The following is a 17,352-nucleotide window of genomic DNA, read 5'->3' as shown; positions in this document are numbered from 1 at the left end:
TGAAATTGATAGAATATATCAATAATCAAGAGTTTTATATTAGAATTGAAAATTTGACTAAAATATGATTGTGACATTTCATATAAACAAGTACTCCCTCCGTTTCATATAGACAAGTACTTTTTCTGTTTCATATTAACTGGCGTTTTAGTTTTAAAATTTTGTTTTATTATTATCATTTTACATTTACAATACATATTTTAAATAATTTTTAAATTTTTTACCCATATTTTAGTTGATTAATTAATAAAACCAAACAAAAAATTATATTAAACAGGGATAAACAAAAAAATTAGTATTTTTTTAATTCGTGTGTAGAAAACCTTAAACGACTTCTTGCAAAAAGTATCAGAGTATTATTTTTCTAGAAAAAAGAGATAAATATGATTGAGAAAAAAAGAAGAAGAAAATGATACAACCCTCTTATACTATTTACTTAATATTCTCTTTCTTTTATTACAAGAACTCCACGAAATCTCACATCTTCTCTCCTATCCTCTTCAAGAACCTCTCGCTTTATCTCTCTTAGTCGATCGTTTGATGAAGATCAGGTGCGACGTCTGCGATAAAGAAGAAGCGTCGGTGTTTTGCACCGCCGACGAAGCGTCTTTGTGCGGCGGCTGCGACCACCAAGTCCACCACGCTAACAAGCTTGCCTCCAAACATCTCCGTTTCTCTCTCCTATACCCATCTTCCTCCAACAACTCCTCTCCTGTCTGCGACATCTGTCAGGTCTCTCTCAACTTCTTGTCAAGATTTTAAGGACACTGGTTTTGGTCTAACGATCATAATAATCTGAAGTCATTTTTTTTGTAAATTGTAGGAGAAAAAAGCTTTGTTGTTTTGTCAGCAAGATAGGGCTATCTTATGCAAAGATTGTGATACATCGATACACTCTGCCAACGAGCACAAGAAGAAACACGATAGGTTTCTTCTCACAGGGGTTAAGCTCTCTGCTACATCTTCTGTTTACAAACCAACTTCAGGATCTTCTTCCTCTAGTAGTCAAGACTGCTCTGTCCCTTCCAAGAAACCTCTCTCAGCTCCTCAGAGCAACACCTCCAAGATCCAACTTTCTTCAAAGATCGGTGGCGACTCAGAGGTGAGTCAGTGGGGCTCTACAAGCACGATTTCAGAGTACTTAATCGATACCTTACCTGGTTGGCACGTAGAGGACTTCCTCGACTCCTCGCTTCCTCCTTTTGGTTTCTCTAAGGTTTGTTTGTTGTTCTCTCTAATCAAGAAATATCAAGTTAAGGTTAATCAAGAACTAATGTTTATTAGTGACATTAATTTCCTCTGTTTACGTAATATCATATCTGATCTAGTTGAGATATAAATAGTCAAGCTTTATAGATGTGGATAGATTTTTTCTACTTTTGTATAAATTCTGAATTTTATTTTATTTTTCCTTTTCTGATGGGTTTTCTTTTGTGATTTCAGAGTGGTCATGATGATGGAGTGTTACCATATATAGAAGCAGAAGATGACAGCACTAAGAGAAAAAACTACAATACAGTGTCACTTCCATCTGAGAATTTGGGGATTTGGGTCCCTCAGATTCCACAAACTCTTCCTTCTTCATACACAAATCAGTACTTTTCTCAGGAAAACAACAACAACAATATTCAGTTTGGGATGTACAACAACAAAGAAAAATCACCAGAAGAGAAAACTTATGCTCCAATACAAAACATGAAACAGCAAGGACAGAACAAGAGATGGTATGATGATGGTGGCTTCACTGTCCCACAAATTACTACTACTTTAAGTCATCCTCCTCTTCATTCTAATAAAAAGTCCAGAGCTTTTTGGTAATCTATATGTTTTGTTTGTTTGTTGCCCTTTTGATCATCTTGATTTCTCTGAACTTCGGTCTTGATAGAATTAGGTTTTTTTTTGTTCTGTCTTTTGTAAATTTAAAGTGTGATTGAGGTTGCGGTTTAGTCTTTGTAATAATCCTATTTTTTTTCACTTTTGGTTGGTCTTTCTTATCCTCTCTTGCAAGTTTTATGTAATAATAAAGCCCCATGACTTATTGCTATCTAGTGGTGTATTTTTGTATGTAACGAAGAGTCATTTTCATCTTCTGCCTCTCCAGTTCCCATATAGGTGAAGGATTGTTCGTGGATTTGGTTGGTATTTATTTAATATTAATTAAGAAATATAGATAAGAAAAGAGCATACCATATAGACAAATTCACCATAACGTGCCCGTCACCATCGGCATATTTTTGTTTCTGATTGAATATGCCTCCAAATCTCTGATAACTATAGACACGTCATTATGGCAGCCAAAACTATACGAACAAAGTACCGACACGCCATTAACTCGTTTTCCCGAACTAAATTGCAAAAAGCCAAAAAGTAACAAGGTAGCATCACGTCATTAAGTTGAGTTGGAATGAAACTGATCACGATGCGCCCCAATCAATGACCATCATGTTCGTATTCACGATTGGAGCTTAGAAGTTGAGTTGTTTTCTACTAATAAATAAGGGAGATTTTGAAATTGCTCAAAACGTGGTTTGCGAAGGAGAAAGTAATCGTATGCATGTGGCCACTGGAGAATCAAGTTTTGGCTTCTGGAAGCGTCTTATGGAATGTGTAATACATGTTGAAATGTTTAAAGAATTGATCTGATATCACTAAAGTGTATATATTTTTGGTTATTTTGTGCAAGAAGAATTAAACATATTTGAACTATTCTATTAAATGAATTAATGACTTATTATCGTGCAAGTAAGATCAAAATACGAAGATAAATCACGTGTTGATTGTATAGTTAGTAAATAGATCTTTCGAACCTCCAAAGTTTTAACACAGTAACTGTTAGTTGGATTTTGGGATTTACGGATCAAGTGAACGGACTTTGGAAACCACTGACATAGACGATATGGGTGTTATATAATGGTTGAAGTCGTGTAACAGCTCATTTTATGATTTTATTTATCATAATTTCTGTTTTGGTGACTATGGTTCTTTGTTTGTTAAAATGTGAATCTAATATAAAAAATCAGTGTTTTTAAACTGGACCAAACCGGTGGTCGAACGGGTTCAACCGCGAACCGGAGATACAACTGGGTTGGGTTGATGGTAATACCCAATGGAAATCAGTACCCAAGGAAATCAAACCGGTAAACAACCAGAAACAGGTGAACAATCGAACTCGTTTCGAACCAAATTCGATTAAATGTAGAATTTCAAAATCCAATTAGATAATTACATTTATTTCTTGAACTACTTTTTATCTAACAATATGCAATATCTTTTTGGGTATGTAGTTTTCAAATAATTTTTCGGAGATTTTTAAATTTCCATTATTATAGTTGTTCAAATTTTTAATCATTTTGCAAAGTTTACTAATTCTTTTTCCACTTTATTTTGTATTCTAACTGGTTTTAGTGGAGGTAATTTTGTTTATCATTTCATGTATTCTTTTTTTTTATAACCGTGGAGATCCGGCAACCGAGGTCAACCGACTAATCTCACGAAGTCCGCAACATCCATGTATTCTTACCATTTAAAACAGTTTGGGTGGCGAGCAGAGATCGAACCAGGATTTCGCCGTATTGGATTTTTATTTTTCTCAACCACCACTGGACTACCGCCACTGGTTATTTAATGTATTCTTTGAAACTAGATGAAAGAAGTAAAGCTCTAAGAATTTTGCTGCAAAAAAGTTTGTCATTTCATGTATATGTTGGCAAAAAAAAAGTAACAGTTTTTAGGGCATCTACAACCATGTTATTCATGACTCGATAACCCAGGTAAGTCTTTTATATTATTTTTATTTTTTTTCAGTTTAAAAAAAAAAGGGTCAATCGCGGGTTTCCACGCGGCGATGGAACCCGCACACAGTGACGAGCCCGGCAGCGAAATAGTCATTATCTACGGACTACAAGACACAATTATGGCACAAATTCCTAAATTTTTTGGTTCCCACATATTATAAAAATAGTTTTGCAAGGATTCTTTTGTAAGGATCAGCGTTGCAACTGCTCTTACACCGGTTCGGTAAAGCTCTAACAATTTTAGAAAGCCCAAAAAAGTGAGAAAAAAAAACTATTTGAAACTAGATGAAAGCAGTACAGTCAAAAAGTTATTCATAGACGAACCAAAGAGACCAAAAAAGATGTTCAAATTGATGCAGCGATCTTAGCTGATTTTTTTAAGACGCCTGAGGGCGGGGCGGGGCAGGGGGGGGGGGGTTTAGGAGTACAAATTCTCAACTAAAAAAGGACTAACTGAGGCCCATGTTGGATACAAAAATATACCAATCTGTCGCGTTTCATATGAAAGAAAAAAGAGAATTTGTACTCCCTACACACCACTTTTTCCCTATTTGCACTCCATACCCTATATCCCTCCAATTTTCTTCCCCCCAACATTACCATTTTCCCCCTATTCAATGATATCCCACCTTTGTTAGTATATTTAGCTAATTTACTCAAGAAAAAAACCCCAAAAGCTTACCTTTAAGCTTAAAGTGACTTTTATTTTTTTTCAAAACCTTTTTCTCCTGCTTATCTTTAAGCTTAACATTGACCACTGAGTGTTCTTTTTGTTAATAATCATCATTGTTTTCATGTTTCATTAGTGCTGACATGATCCTTATTTATTTTTGTAGTATATTACAGTCAGCCAAAAATATTGCTTAAAAGATGAATGGTTAAAGTTGAATGCTCTCAGGAAAAATTAGTCATATTATGATATATTATGATATTTTCATCAACAGCCACTGTGATGCAAGGATCAGGATATATCGAAATATTTTATAAGAACAATGAGATATATCTCGTTAAAGTAACCAAGAGATTACATTGATTAGTCATTGTGGTGCTCTAAAACAATCGTTATAATAATATCATCTTTCTAACAAATTATTATATCATAATTTCGTTCGAAAACACTAATACAGACGGTATAGTTCTTATCAAAAGATGTTCATTATCGAAAGCAAAAACAAAAACAAAAGAAAATCTCATATTGGAGTTCTTTTGGGAACGTATATGAACCATCATCCTAGTATAAAAGCTTTCTTTTTTCGTTTTCAGCAATCAGCACCCAAGAAGCTCCAAAATATTTGTAAAGCAGAAACCCTTAGCTTAAGAAATTAGATTACCAAAAAACAAAAGTAAACAAAAAACCGAAAAATGAAGAAATTGATCAAACGATATGGATGTATGTATCTCTCTAGCGACGGCAATGTGGTTTGCATAGAAAGCGACAATCATAAAAGCAAAAACCTCCACAATGTTGTGGACACTCCATTCTCATTCTTCCACATTTTCCTTTTCCTTTGCACTCTGCATATTCTCTTTTCACAAACTCTCCTTTTCCTTCTCTTCCTCCTCCGCTACAACCCCATTTGTACCATCCTCCACTACCACCTCCTCCTCCCCATCCCCATCCTCTGCCACTACCACCTCCTCCTCCACCCTCTCCGCCGCCACCACCACCCCATGCCCATCTTAAGCTTCCGCTTCCTCCACCATAACTTATTTCCTTGTCCTTGAGAACTATTTTGGAGGTTGTGTTATTTATATCAGTGTTGTTCTTCTTGGCCGTGTCTTATTCGCTGGAACGGACATGCCCACTCACTAGTTTGTTAGTTTGAAAGATCACAATGAGAAGAAAGATAACCACCAATGACGAAGTTGTCTTCATTTTTCTTGGTACTCCATGAAGTTTGTAAGTAGACTTGTTTTCTTTGACATGATACATTAGCTTCTTCGCTTTGGTTCTTTATTTATAGTGGTTTTTTTTTGTCCCCTTAAATAAAGTAAAATTCTCATTGAGAACTACGATTGGACCTACCAAGAATAAATTGTTTGTCCTAAAAATGAAGAAGAGATTAAAACGATCATAATTATATATTTTGGCAACTTATTATGTGTGTTTCTAAGGACGCATGTTGACGTATGATTGGGGAGGGCTGTGAGTGATGTACACAGCTTTTATTCAATCTACAGCACTTTAACCACAACAATCAAACTTTAGTTTACGTTTTAGAACTCACAGCCATAACTAGTGTTTCTTTCATTTTATTGCTCTAGAGAGCAAATTTTCCAAATCACTATTACAAGTGCTTTCGGTGATGATTTTCCTCTTTCCTATAAAAATGTATATTTTCTTTCTAAAAATATCAGTATAATGATATATATTTATAATACATGTCTACATTTATATTTCACTTGATTGGAAATATATGGATGTGTAATTATAAATTTCATAGGCATATAAATAAAAATTTCATAGTTGTTGATTATGTATGATATTTGCTAACTGTATTCATTTATCTAAAATAGTTACTTCATAATTATATAATAGATAGTTCATACTAAAATAATAATTATCCAGTTTATAAAATTTGATTATTACTTATCAATTTGATTTCTTATTTAAAATAATCATGGTTGAATTTTTAATTTAAAATACATAAATAATATTTACTAATTATGTTTTTTCTTTAACTCACAGCTGAAAATCATATAGCTACATCACAATATTCTACGTCCCTAATTCTACAGCAAATAATTTAAAGTCACAATTGCTTCTTATAAAGACGCGATATCTCCCATTTCTAATTCATTTAATTTTCTTTGCAATATAAGATTAGAGTTTATTAGTTGTCACTAGGATCAGTACTTATTGTTGGAGCTGGATTTCACCTGTTCTGAAAGCTTGGTTTAGTATATATAGTAGTAAGAGATAATAGTGGTTAACCAACTAATGATTAAGTGATTATAAACCAAGAAAAATAAGAGATCCCTTAGGTAACACTACTAGCGGTAGTAGCTACCAATCAGCACTGCAAGTCTTCTCCTTCGATGAACATCTTTCTTTCTTTGTACAAAATTACAAAAGAAAAACTTACGTAGGCAATGATGCCATCAACGCTGTGTCTATGGAGTATTCGGTACTGTTGTTTATACTTTCCCTTTTACGTATCTAATTTCAGTTTCATCTGCACTCTGAGATGAACTGGACCACCATTTCTCTCTCCCAATTAATAACAAGTTCGATTGTATATAAAATACATTTTTTTTCATCTTTTCGTGTGTAGTCTATACATATACAACCAATGGTATACAACTAACTCTTAACAGCTTACAAAAAGAAACTCTTAGGATCACTTTCATGGAGTTTAGTTTGGTCTGGGATTTTTAAGTGGGACGAATTAAAACCGTTATTCAATCTCAAAAGGGAAATAAAGCAATATATATTTCTTGATAGTGAAGCTGAGGTCCGCCAAACCTAACCCGAAAAGGAAACTCCGTTGCCGGGACTCGAACCCGGGTCTCTCGGGTGAGAGCCGAGTATCCTGACCAGCTAGACTACAACGGAATTGTGGTAGATTTGGCGTCTATGCTTTACAAGTCAGATTTGTAAACTTTAGTATCTGCACACAATCAAATGACCCTAGTGTTTGTAGGAAACAAAAATGTGATTACAATATCTCATATTACTCATTGCGGCGATTAAATCATATCTTATTCCAGCCACTTCAACTAACATCTCCACCTGAAAATGGTTTAAAATCATTTTCAAAAGAAAAGAAATAATTTAGTTTTTAAATTTTTAGGAGAATTGGTTGGTATAAGTTTTATGTATTTCGCTAGTTAAGGCAAGATTTTGTTATTTGTTTTACTATATATTTTTCAAAAAGTTTGTTTATATCTCTTTAGATAAAATGTACTTCCCATAACATTCATTTCGAACAGGTAAACTATTTTTTAGTCGTCCGTCCATTTTAGATAATTAAAGGAAAAAGAAACAGCCAAAGGCCCAAAGTAGTTTACACTGGCCGAAATTGATGTGTGGTTGTGTCTTGTAAAATAAACATGAAGGTCCGTTATGTAGTCTGGTTACGCCAACTACCTCGCTATTGTGGGATCCATCAATACTAGTATGGTTTCTACAAAAATTGAAATAATAAATAAGTTTCAGTTTTCAAAAAAAAAAAAGTTTCAGTTTTCATGTGACCAATCTCGTTGATGGAACATGTTAGTTTGGTTTCATTCTAAGAAGAGATTGGCAGTTTGTTTTAAAGCTTTTTAGTTGTTTTTTTTTTTTGACAACGGAGTTTTTAGTCGTTAGAAACCTTATTCTGTCATCCCCCAGTTGAACTCTTTATAAACAATTTTCCTTAGTAACCCAAAACATTACAAGCTCGTGCTTTTCTTGTACAATTTTAAAATTATAATATTTTATTATTATATTATTCAAGTAGGTGAAAACAGAAAATGCCGTGAAATGGATTTCGACGATGACGACGAATTTACATACCATTAAAGTCCAACAAAATATACGGCTGGCATGTGCATTTGTTAGATTAGTTGCAGATAATAAATTCGAGAAGCCGTAACGGGTTCGAGTACTGTCATTGTACGAACCAGACACCTTTAAGTTCTTATCCCTTATTTATAAAATGGAATTTATAACCTGTAACCTGTCCTTATTTTTAAGCCTCATCCACACGCTGCTGCTTTGGTAACTGTTCATCGATCATGCTCTTTGATATTGTACAAACAACAAACCCGTCACGGCTTGCCATTATTTTCGTCTCTCGCTTTGTAATCTTTTCTACGCTGTATTTGTAATAAATAAATTTATACATGCAAACAAAACTATACTATTTTTTTAGTGTTTTAGACTGAACGTAACCGTGTGCGGGCATGCATTTTGGAGTTTAGAAATATATTTCTGAACTCTTTTAACACGATTTTGAAACCTAGCCGGATTTTTTTTGTGTATATGACTTATGAAATCAGATAATACGAATGAAACAGTATAATATGACTCTGTGGGCTATTGAGCCGCAGGAAGTAAATTTTGTAAATTTAATTTTCGGGCAGGGAGGGCTACTACTACTGCAACTTGGAGCTGTACGTATTTAACTATCAAAAAGTTTAAAAGTTATCTTGTTATATAATTTATTTTACCTTGTTGTTGCTTACATTGCTAACCTTTAGGCTTTTAGCTTTAAACTGAAAAATGATTCACGATATCAACTCACAAAAAATGGGAACGTGACTACTTACTTATCTCAAGATAACAAGGATGTAATCAGGAAAGCATGTGAGTTAGTTGAAACAGCTAAAGAGTCCACGTTTGATTACTAGTTACTACAATTTTCTGGGTTTTTAGTTTGTGGTCCGATTGCACAAAAGAAAAAAAAGAGTTTGTAGTCCGAAACATCGACCCCTCTGCTTCTTTGTTTTTCCTATTGATTTTAAATGCATTTTAATATAACATAAAGATTCACTGTATATGGTTTTACAAGTGGACAGAAGTTCGGTTATACGACGTGTTACGTTAACACTTCGTTATTATCATATTTCTAAGTTTCCAACCATAGTTTCTCGATCGCTCAATATTTTTCTACCGTACCCACTAATGGCTCAAGTATCCTTTTTTATCTTTTATGGAGTAAGTTTCAGCTTTCCTGTCCTTTCTTTTATTCTTCTAGACTCACGGGTTCAGCAACCAAAGATCGTGGTACGCTTCGGTGCCTTTTTAGTTTTCTTCCTCATTGGAGAAATATATAAATATACTCAAGAAGTGTGGTAATTTTATTTTGTCAGAGAAAAAGTAATAATTTTGAATTTTCAGCTCTTTAGTATTATGATAATGTTGCACTTTGACCACCGAAATTGAAGATCAAACACATGAAACTTATTGCTAATTACAAACAATCATAATCAATACGGGTAAGTTTGTAAGGTAAGAAGTTTTTCTATGGGTAATGTAAAGTAGGACATTTTCTTACCAAAAAAAAAATGTAAAGTAGGACATTTTAGTTTGTAACTCCATCTTTTTGGTACAAAGAACATTAAAACAAGAAAATAACGAATAATCATAATCAATACATAATAGTTTTTGTTTTCTATTTTGAAGCTTTGTACTTAATACAAAAAAAAATAACGAATAATCATAACCATAATTAGTAAAAGTGGTTTGTTGAGTTAAAAACACTATTGGTCTATCAAAGGACCTAGTACTAAGAACATGATTAATGAAAGGTTCTTAAGATGTAGTTCTTACCGGAATATAAGAAACTGTCTCTTAATTTTTAACTAAAAAAACTTAAACCGGTTCTAAGAACTTCATGCTAAAAACTCTCTACTAATCATGCTCTAACATTTTAAAAAGATGGGAAGATTTACAAAACGTAAGCTATATTTTCCCACACGTAGCACCAATCTTTAATTAGTACTTGGTAATTACTGAAACAACACCTCTTGACGTGTTAGTTCATGCAAGCTGGCAATCAGAAAGAAAATTTTGATAGAAAGAATTTACCATATCATTGAATATTTCATTTTATTTAAGTATAAAAATATATAGTATTGTATATATTGCTGCTTGTATATGAACGTGCATAAAGTAACACGTTATGTGATATTGAATAATTCACTAACAACTTGGATAAAATCATAAAGAAAAGTCCCCACGCTCAATAAACAAAGAAACTGGGACATAATGGGAGAATGTGTCTAGATAACACATAAAGTGGAGACAATAAAGAGTATGCAATATACGAACTTAGATCAGTCAAAAAAAAAAATACGAACTTACAGAATTATACAAAAATTCGCGTAAAACCCTAATCAACCTCGAAGGTTGAGATTAAAACCCTAAATAATTAACAAAATCAGCGAGCATGCATGAACCAAAAAAATCAGTAGTTATCTTATCTAGATATTAAAATATTTCCAACCACAAATAGTGAAAGGAAGATCAACATAAGACCGCCCGTTTAACAAATCCCAAACATAAGCCCTTTCTCAAAAAAAAAGAAAAAAAATCCCTAACATACTCGTCTCGTTTTGGATTTGGACCCCCACATTTTCACATGCTTTGGAAATATATCTCTCATTTTAGTAAAATTTATTTATCTAAATTACGCCTCGGTTTGTTTTATGTTCGTTTGATAGGATAATATTTTAGAACCAAGCCAGATGATGACCAAGCTGTCGCCTCCGAGTCTCCCACATTCTATTAGTTCTACAACAAAATAAATATTTGCTTCGTCTGAATGCACAACAAATGGTTATCCGTAGCAAACACGCAAATTCATATTCGGACAAAAAAACGCATCGTAATCTCCTCAACGCCTCGATATCATCATCTCACTTTCTCTATGCATATACACACACATGTGGGTGTGCCTAAATTCGCGTATATACGTTTTAAATTTCGTATATTGAGGTTTATAAAAAAATATCAAAAATCACACTCGCCATACTCCTCAATAAATACCCCAACCACAATTCCATGAGCCCTCGCTCACTCTATTCACAATCACCCTTCATTGCGAAAACAAGAAAAAAAGAAGGATCTTGAAACACACAACAACAAAAAGATCCGAAGATTATAGAAAATAAATACTAATTAGTTCATTTTCGAGGATTTTGAAAAGAATGGCGATGAAAAAGGCAAACAAGCTAACACAAACGGCGATGATCAAGCAAATTTTGAAGAGATGCTCGAGCTTGGGTAAGAAACAGAGTAATGAATACAGCGAAGACGAAAACGGGCATCCTCTTGACGTGCCTAAAGGTCATTTCGTTGTCTATGTTGGAGAGAAACGGGTCAGGTACGTTGTCCCCATTTCGCTTTTGACCCGACCAGAGTTCCAGCTTCTTCTCCAGCAAGCAGAGGAAGAGTTTGGTTTCGATCACGAAATGGGTCTCACTATACCTTGTGAAGAAGTCGTCTTCCAATCTCTCACCTCCATGCTCGGATGAACATAACTTTTAGGGTTTTGCTTCTCTTTTTAATAACAGAGATAGCTGATGAGTAAATGTTTCTCTGTTTTAGCAGACTAATTTTTATATGTTTTGGCTAGTACATGGGTTTAGTGTTGTATTAGACTGAGACCTAACCCTTAGATAAACCCAATGAGAATGATTTACTATTCTTGGTTCTCTTTTCAGATTTGTAAAAAATAAAACAAATTGCTGATGAAGGTCAATCGTTGTTGAATGTGTACCCTGTGAGAGAGATCTTAATATTTGATGAATGAGACTTTTAATTTTCCAGAGCTCAGCTTCATTTTATTGGTGTGGTTTTTCTTTTGCATAAATTAATGCATTGCTGTGTAATGTGATTTATGAATCTGAGTCTCAGACCCATGTTAAAATCTTAGCTCATTTCACATTTTTCTAAATAAATATCATCAGTAAGATAGTTTAGACCAACAAAAAAAAAATAGCAGTAAGACATATGGTGGTTACTTTTTAGATTTTTTTTTCTATCTTTTCAAAATTTTTTTTTTTTTTGACACGAATCTTTTCAAATTTCTTAATGTTTCAAAATTTCCCATCTTTATATTTTGTAAAAACTCCCCATGTATTCTCTTTTTCTCTATTAAAAAGAGACGATGGTGTCTCTCTTATAGCATCTCCAATGTATAACTCCATTTTTTCCTCCAAATTGGAGTAAAAGTGAAAATGGAGTAAAATTGCTTCATCCCTATTCCATTTTCCACTTCATAATGGAGTGATGAATAAATAAAAAATAGATTACTTCATTTATGGAATAAATTTCATTATGGAGTGAGATATGGAGTTGGGTTGGAGCATTCCTTACTCCATATTCACTTTTACTCCATTTTTTCCATTTTAGAGAAAAAAATAGAGTAGGGTTGGAGATGCCCTTAACCGGCGTTTTATGGCAGTTAAAACTGTTGAAATAACTAAAAGATAAATAAATTTACGTGGTATGGGATGTTAGTTGCAGGTTTTTACAGTATATAACTATATATAGGGCTCTGCTATGTTGAGACTCGGAAAACATGTTTAATGTTTGTCTTAAATTATGATAGTAGAAGGTATAATATCAAACCAATTTGGAATCACCTTTTCTTTCAAAAGCAAAGCGTACTTGTTCAAAATCATCTACTATTTAGACTATAAAGAGCATATCCGATCTCTCACAATCTCAATAAAGAAACTATAAAAAAATTAAAAAGAATAAAAAATAAGGTAAAAGATGAGAAATATAACTTTGTTTTGGCAAGAATGGTGAAGATTTGTTCCACTTGTCCTTTAGCAAGTGGTTATACTTTATTGGAGCTTGAACAAAAGAAAAAAAAAAGAGAAACGTTAAAGAAAAGCCTAACTCTCTCTTGGACTTCAAGCTTCTTTTATACAGCAGCTCTGGCGTCCAGCACCGGAGGCATCATCTCTCTCCTCGCCTCTTTCTGTTTTGCTTTTTCCCCGTCTCTCTATTTTCTTCGTCTTGCTCTCGACTCTGGGTTTGGGTTTTAGTAGCTGCTCGATGGACCCTTCTCACTTCAGATTTCTTGATGATGTCACTTTTTTGACTCTCTGCTTAGTGGCGACAGTTTTCTTTGTCGGAGTTTAACTCTAATTTTTTTTTGTTTGATTGCTTCACCGTCGACACCGGTGGATTACTTAACGAGTCACGGGATCCGATACTTCGGTTCTCAAAGTTGGCAAAAGGCGTCCTGATTGTGGTCTTGGTCGCAACGTTGTCATTTTTAAGTCATGTTTCACGTCCCAGTACTGATGGTAAATCATTTGGTTTGCCATTAGTAGTGTTCTTGGCGGCTTTGTACAAGTCATCAGAATCTCTGGATTAGTGTTCGGCGTCGAGATCAGGCCTAACTTTGGCGACGAAGGTGTGGGTGTACAATACAGTCGGGCTATAAAATACTCGGTTAGTGTCTTTTGCCCTCCCTCTCTTTCAGTTCGTCTGGAGCTTTAGTGTTGGGGATGATTATGAGCTTAGACAAGTTCATCGAGAGTTAGCTATGCCAAAAACGACTCAGGAAATCTTGGTATCCGAGGCAATGAGATTTATGCGGATGGGAGCAGCTTAGGAAAACTCGTATCGTTGATCAATTGTATGAACCCCAGAAGTTTCTCATGGGTTGATGATAGATGATAATCTACAACACATCGACACAAAGTGGTTGGTGGTGGACCTACTTCAATTACTTGGACGGCTAGGATACGACCATAATCTTGGCTTATTTTGGACTTCGAGATCACGATAAGATTGACCGTATCGCCTAATACACTCCTAAAATATGAATTGACGTCGATTCACCGTACGGTAATTAACAAACGGTCCGAGACTCTTCCGATAGAATCAAATTGATTCAATCATTGGATAACTAATCCAACCCCGATGACCAAAAAAAAAACTGATCCAACCCCAAAATTGGATTATAAACTACTAACTTAAAAAAACTACTATTTATAAAAAAAAACTACTAACTTGACCTCTCCCCTTTTTAAAAAAACTACTATTTATAAGTTTAACTTTTTTACCAAAAACTAAAACTACAAATTTCAGGAATGTTAACATCTAATTTAATGAAAGTTTTGACCGGATTTTAACTCCGAAAAGTTGTAAGTTGTAACTAAAATAGTTTTATTGAGAGTAGGTAGACTATATATATTATGCCATCTCCAACAAGGAATTTTCTTTCGAAGAATATGATTTAAGAAAATATTTAACGAACACTGTTTGTCGAGTTATATGGCTAATGGTTAATGATCATGTGCCCAGCCGTGGTAGCAGAGCAGAATAGAGTTCACCTCGAGTGCAATTTGGGTTGGCAGAAACCACAAGCTGAGAAGATTAAATGCAAAATAGGAGCCTTTTGGTCTAGCACTGATAAGGGTATGTGGAGTGGCATGGATTGCTCGTAATTATGTAGGCGAGATTCTGTTTCACGGGAGATGAGTATTCTCGTTGGCGGACAAGTTGAATTTCTTGTGGGCTAGGGAATCAATGAGCAAACATGAAACAATAACAATACAGAATTGTTTTTTTTGTGACGTCGATTTTTAAATTTACTGATTTTTGAACGTATTTTATACTTTTACGTGAAGTTCTGATTACACGATTATGGTTGCTGCTAGCTACTTTTCGTCCATGTTGAGGTTTATCGATGATGGGCCTATGGACCTATATTTCAACTGAACTGCATAGTTCGACCTTAATCACTTTGGGCTTAAATATGGACCAGGGAATCAAATCACTAATTCATTAATTTGTTCCAGTTCTATGTAACCAATTCTTAAAGCTCATATGTCGATGAACCAAACTAATCCTAACAAGAAACGGACCAATAAGAATCGATAACACGTAAGCGTAATGGTTTTCCTCAATCAAATCTGGACCGTTGAACATGATCCTAATCGCACGTCTCCTCCTCCCTTAAAACACCTCCTCACTATAATCTTCTCTACTTTCTCTCTCTAAACTTTTAACAAACATTCGATCCCATCATCTCCGATTCAAAGCCATGGCTCGTACGAAACAGACTGCGAGGAAATCCACCGGAGGGAAAGCTCCGAGGAAGCAACTCGCCACCAAGGTTTTTGTTCTTCTTCGATTCGATTTTACGGAAGAAAAGGGGATCTAGGGTTTGTGATTATTGATTTGTGGAAACAGGCTGCGAGGAAATCAGCACCGACCACCGGAGGAGTGAAGAAGCCTCACCGTTACCGTCCCGGAACCGTCGCTCTCCGGTATAACTTCCCACATCTCTTTCTCATTATTCAATCAATTAACGGAAAAGTTCCGCCTCCGTTAGTTAACGGTGTCTTGTGTTTGTTGTTGATGGAATCAGTGAGATTCGTAAGTACCAGAAGAGCACTGAGTTACTGATCCGTAAACTTCCTTTCCAGCGTCTTGTTCGTGAAATCGCCCAGGATTTCAAGGTCAATCTTTTTTTATTTATTATTATTATTATTCAATCTTGTTTCTGATTAAGCTTAATGATCTGTTTCTTTTGATTGGGATTATGTAGACGGATCTGAGATTCCAGAGCCACGCGGTGTTGGCACTTCAGGAAGCTGCGGAGGCGTACTTGGTGGGTTTGTTCGAAGACACGAATCTGTGTGCCATTCACGCTAAGAGAGTCACCATCATGCCCAAAGACATTCAATTGGCTAGGCGCATTCGTGGAGAGCGTGCTTAGTTAGATTCCTATAATTCCATTAGTGTTTTGTGCTTTTGATTTCTTGCTTGCTTCTTTCTTCATGTCATTGTCTAGCTTTTAACCATAATGGTGCTTGTTAAACGCTCTTTGAATCAAGAACATGTATGAGTTTAGCAGAAGCTACTTACCTATTAAACTAATTGAGAAATCTTATTCTTACAACAATCCAAACTGGCAGAAGAAAGTGTTATCAATTAGTTTGGTTCATCCATAATCTCATTTGAGTTGAACCGAAAACAGTTTGGTTTGGTAATTTTAGTTTTTGAACATTCCATTGAATTAACCAATATTTTTTTTTTTTTGTTGGATTTCGGTTTAAATCTGTTGCGATATTGAATAATTTCACCTAATTTTGGTTCATTTTTTATTGAATACTTATCCCTTATATATTAAAGGAGAAGCATTGTAATAAATGCATTCACACTATAATAGACACGTGGCAGCTTCACAATGATTTGATAATAAATATGCTAATGCATTCACACTATATTCATAAATGTGTTCACACTATATACTTTTTATTTTTTTAATATAAAACTCATATGCATGGTTCCAATAAAACTTTGGATTTTTCGGTTCGAATCAAAACAAATAACGAATCAAAAGCTAAACTATATATATATTATTTTTATTGTTTACCGATAAAGTTGGGCAAAATATTAATAAGTTTTGATTCAATTCGTTATCCGTTTTGAATTGAACCAAAAAATATGGATATCCGTAACTTTACGAAGCAAATCAATTACTAAAATACAATTAAAGAAAAGCAAATCACAAATACCAATATTTTTAAGAGCGATTATCAAATTCGATCTATTATATGCATATATATACATATATGTACAGAATTATATATATATATGTATATATGTTATATATATTATAGTTTATATAAGTTTTACAATATTTTTATAAATTAAATTTATTATATTAGGTATTAAAATTTAAAAAGTAAATAATATTTTATTTTTGTAATAAAACGTTATTATTAAATTTTCAATTAATTTTTTAATTTTATTTACGGATCAAATCGAATATTCTTTAAAATTCTAAATCATTTCGGATATCATAATCACCGACTATCCAAGTGACTAAAGATTGAATCGACATGAATGTCTTCAAATACTCGGATATTCGATCTGTGCCCACCTCTATTTACGGATACAATTGATTTTTTTATGTAAAAAAATTCACTAATATCAAGGCCTTTTTACCTTTTAATTAATTTTAATTTTATCTTTCATGTATTATTTAGAACAAAAATGTCATTAATATTAATTAACAATATCTTTATATATTTGTCATTTATTTTTATATAATTTTATATACACATACATGTGCACCTTGATGTGAAAACTTTA

The 17,352-nt window shown here is 33.9% G+C and overlaps 3 protein-coding genes, 1 non-coding gene and 1 pseudogene across 4 annotated transcripts; 3 read left to right on the top strand and 2 right to left on the bottom strand.

The window, feature by feature from the left end:
• Nucleotides 1-357: 357 nt before the first annotated feature.
• Nucleotides 358-2,044, top strand: LOC106353539 (B-box zinc finger protein 21). The gene is made up of 3 exons (XM_013793303.3): nucleotides 358-732; nucleotides 824-1,216; nucleotides 1,444-2,044. Exons 1-3 carry the CDS (start codon nucleotides 541-543, stop codon nucleotides 1,816-1,818), a joined length of 960 nt encoding a protein of 319 aa, XP_013648757.1. The 5' UTR covers nucleotides 358-540; the 3' UTR covers nucleotides 1,819-2,044.
• Nucleotides 2,045-4,730: 2,686 nt separating this feature from the next.
• On the bottom strand, nucleotides 4,731-5,704 carry LOC106357437 (annotated as a pseudogene).
• A 1,573-nt stretch (nucleotides 5,705-7,277) lies between these two features.
• TRNAE-CUC lies at nucleotides 7,278-7,350 on the bottom strand. The gene has a single exon. It is a non-coding gene; the product is annotated as a tRNA-Glu (tRNA).
• A 3,889-nt stretch (nucleotides 7,351-11,239) lies between these two features.
• LOC106356964 (auxin-responsive protein SAUR50-like) lies at nucleotides 11,240-12,055 on the top strand. The gene has a single exon (XM_013796671.3). It carries the CDS (start codon nucleotides 11,430-11,432, stop codon nucleotides 11,754-11,756), a length of 327 nt encoding a protein of 108 aa, XP_013652125.1. The 5' UTR covers nucleotides 11,240-11,429; the 3' UTR covers nucleotides 11,757-12,055.
• A 3,053-nt stretch (nucleotides 12,056-15,108) lies between these two features.
• On the top strand, nucleotides 15,109-16,156 carry LOC106353541 (histone H3.3). The gene is made up of 4 exons (XM_013793305.3): nucleotides 15,109-15,364; nucleotides 15,442-15,518; nucleotides 15,620-15,710; nucleotides 15,800-16,156. Exons 1-4 carry the CDS (start codon nucleotides 15,293-15,295, stop codon nucleotides 15,968-15,970), a joined length of 411 nt encoding a protein of 136 aa, XP_013648759.1. The 5' UTR covers nucleotides 15,109-15,292; the 3' UTR covers nucleotides 15,971-16,156.
• The last annotated feature ends 1,196 nt before the right edge of the window (nucleotides 16,157-17,352 follow it).

Source organism: Brassica napus, chromosome A7, assembly GCF_020379485.1.
Source record: "Brassica napus cultivar Da-Ae chromosome A7, Da-Ae, whole genome shotgun sequence".
NCBI classification, from domain to species: Eukaryota; Viridiplantae; Streptophyta; class Magnoliopsida; order Brassicales; family Brassicaceae; genus Brassica; species Brassica napus.
This window is presented reverse-complemented; position numbering and strand designations above follow the sequence as displayed.

Coding starts and splice junctions, on each gene's coding strand:
- LOC106356964 (XM_013796671.3), top strand. CDS start 11,430: ATGGCGATGAAAAAGGCAAACAAGCTAACACAAACGGCGATGATCAAG.
- LOC106353541 (XM_013793305.3), top strand. CDS start 15,293: ATGGCTCGTACGAAACAGACTGCGAGGAAATCCACCGGAGGGAAAGCT. Junction 15,519..15,619: donor CCCGGAACCGTCGCTCTCCG/GTATAACTTCCC, acceptor TGATGGAATCAG/TGAGATTCGTAAGTACCAGA. Junction 15,711..15,799: donor AAATCGCCCAGGATTTCAAG/GTCAATCTTTTT, acceptor GGGATTATGTAG/ACGGATCTGAGATTCCAGAG.
- LOC106353539 (XM_013793303.3), top strand. CDS start 541: ATGAAGATCAGGTGCGACGTCTGCGATAAAGAAGAAGCGTCGGTGTTT. Junction 733..823: donor CTGTCTGCGACATCTGTCAG/GTCTCTCTCAAC, acceptor TGTAAATTGTAG/GAGAAAAAAGCTTTGTTGTT. Junction 1,217..1,443: donor CTCCTTTTGGTTTCTCTAAG/GTTTGTTTGTTG, acceptor TTGTGATTTCAG/AGTGGTCATGATGATGGAGT.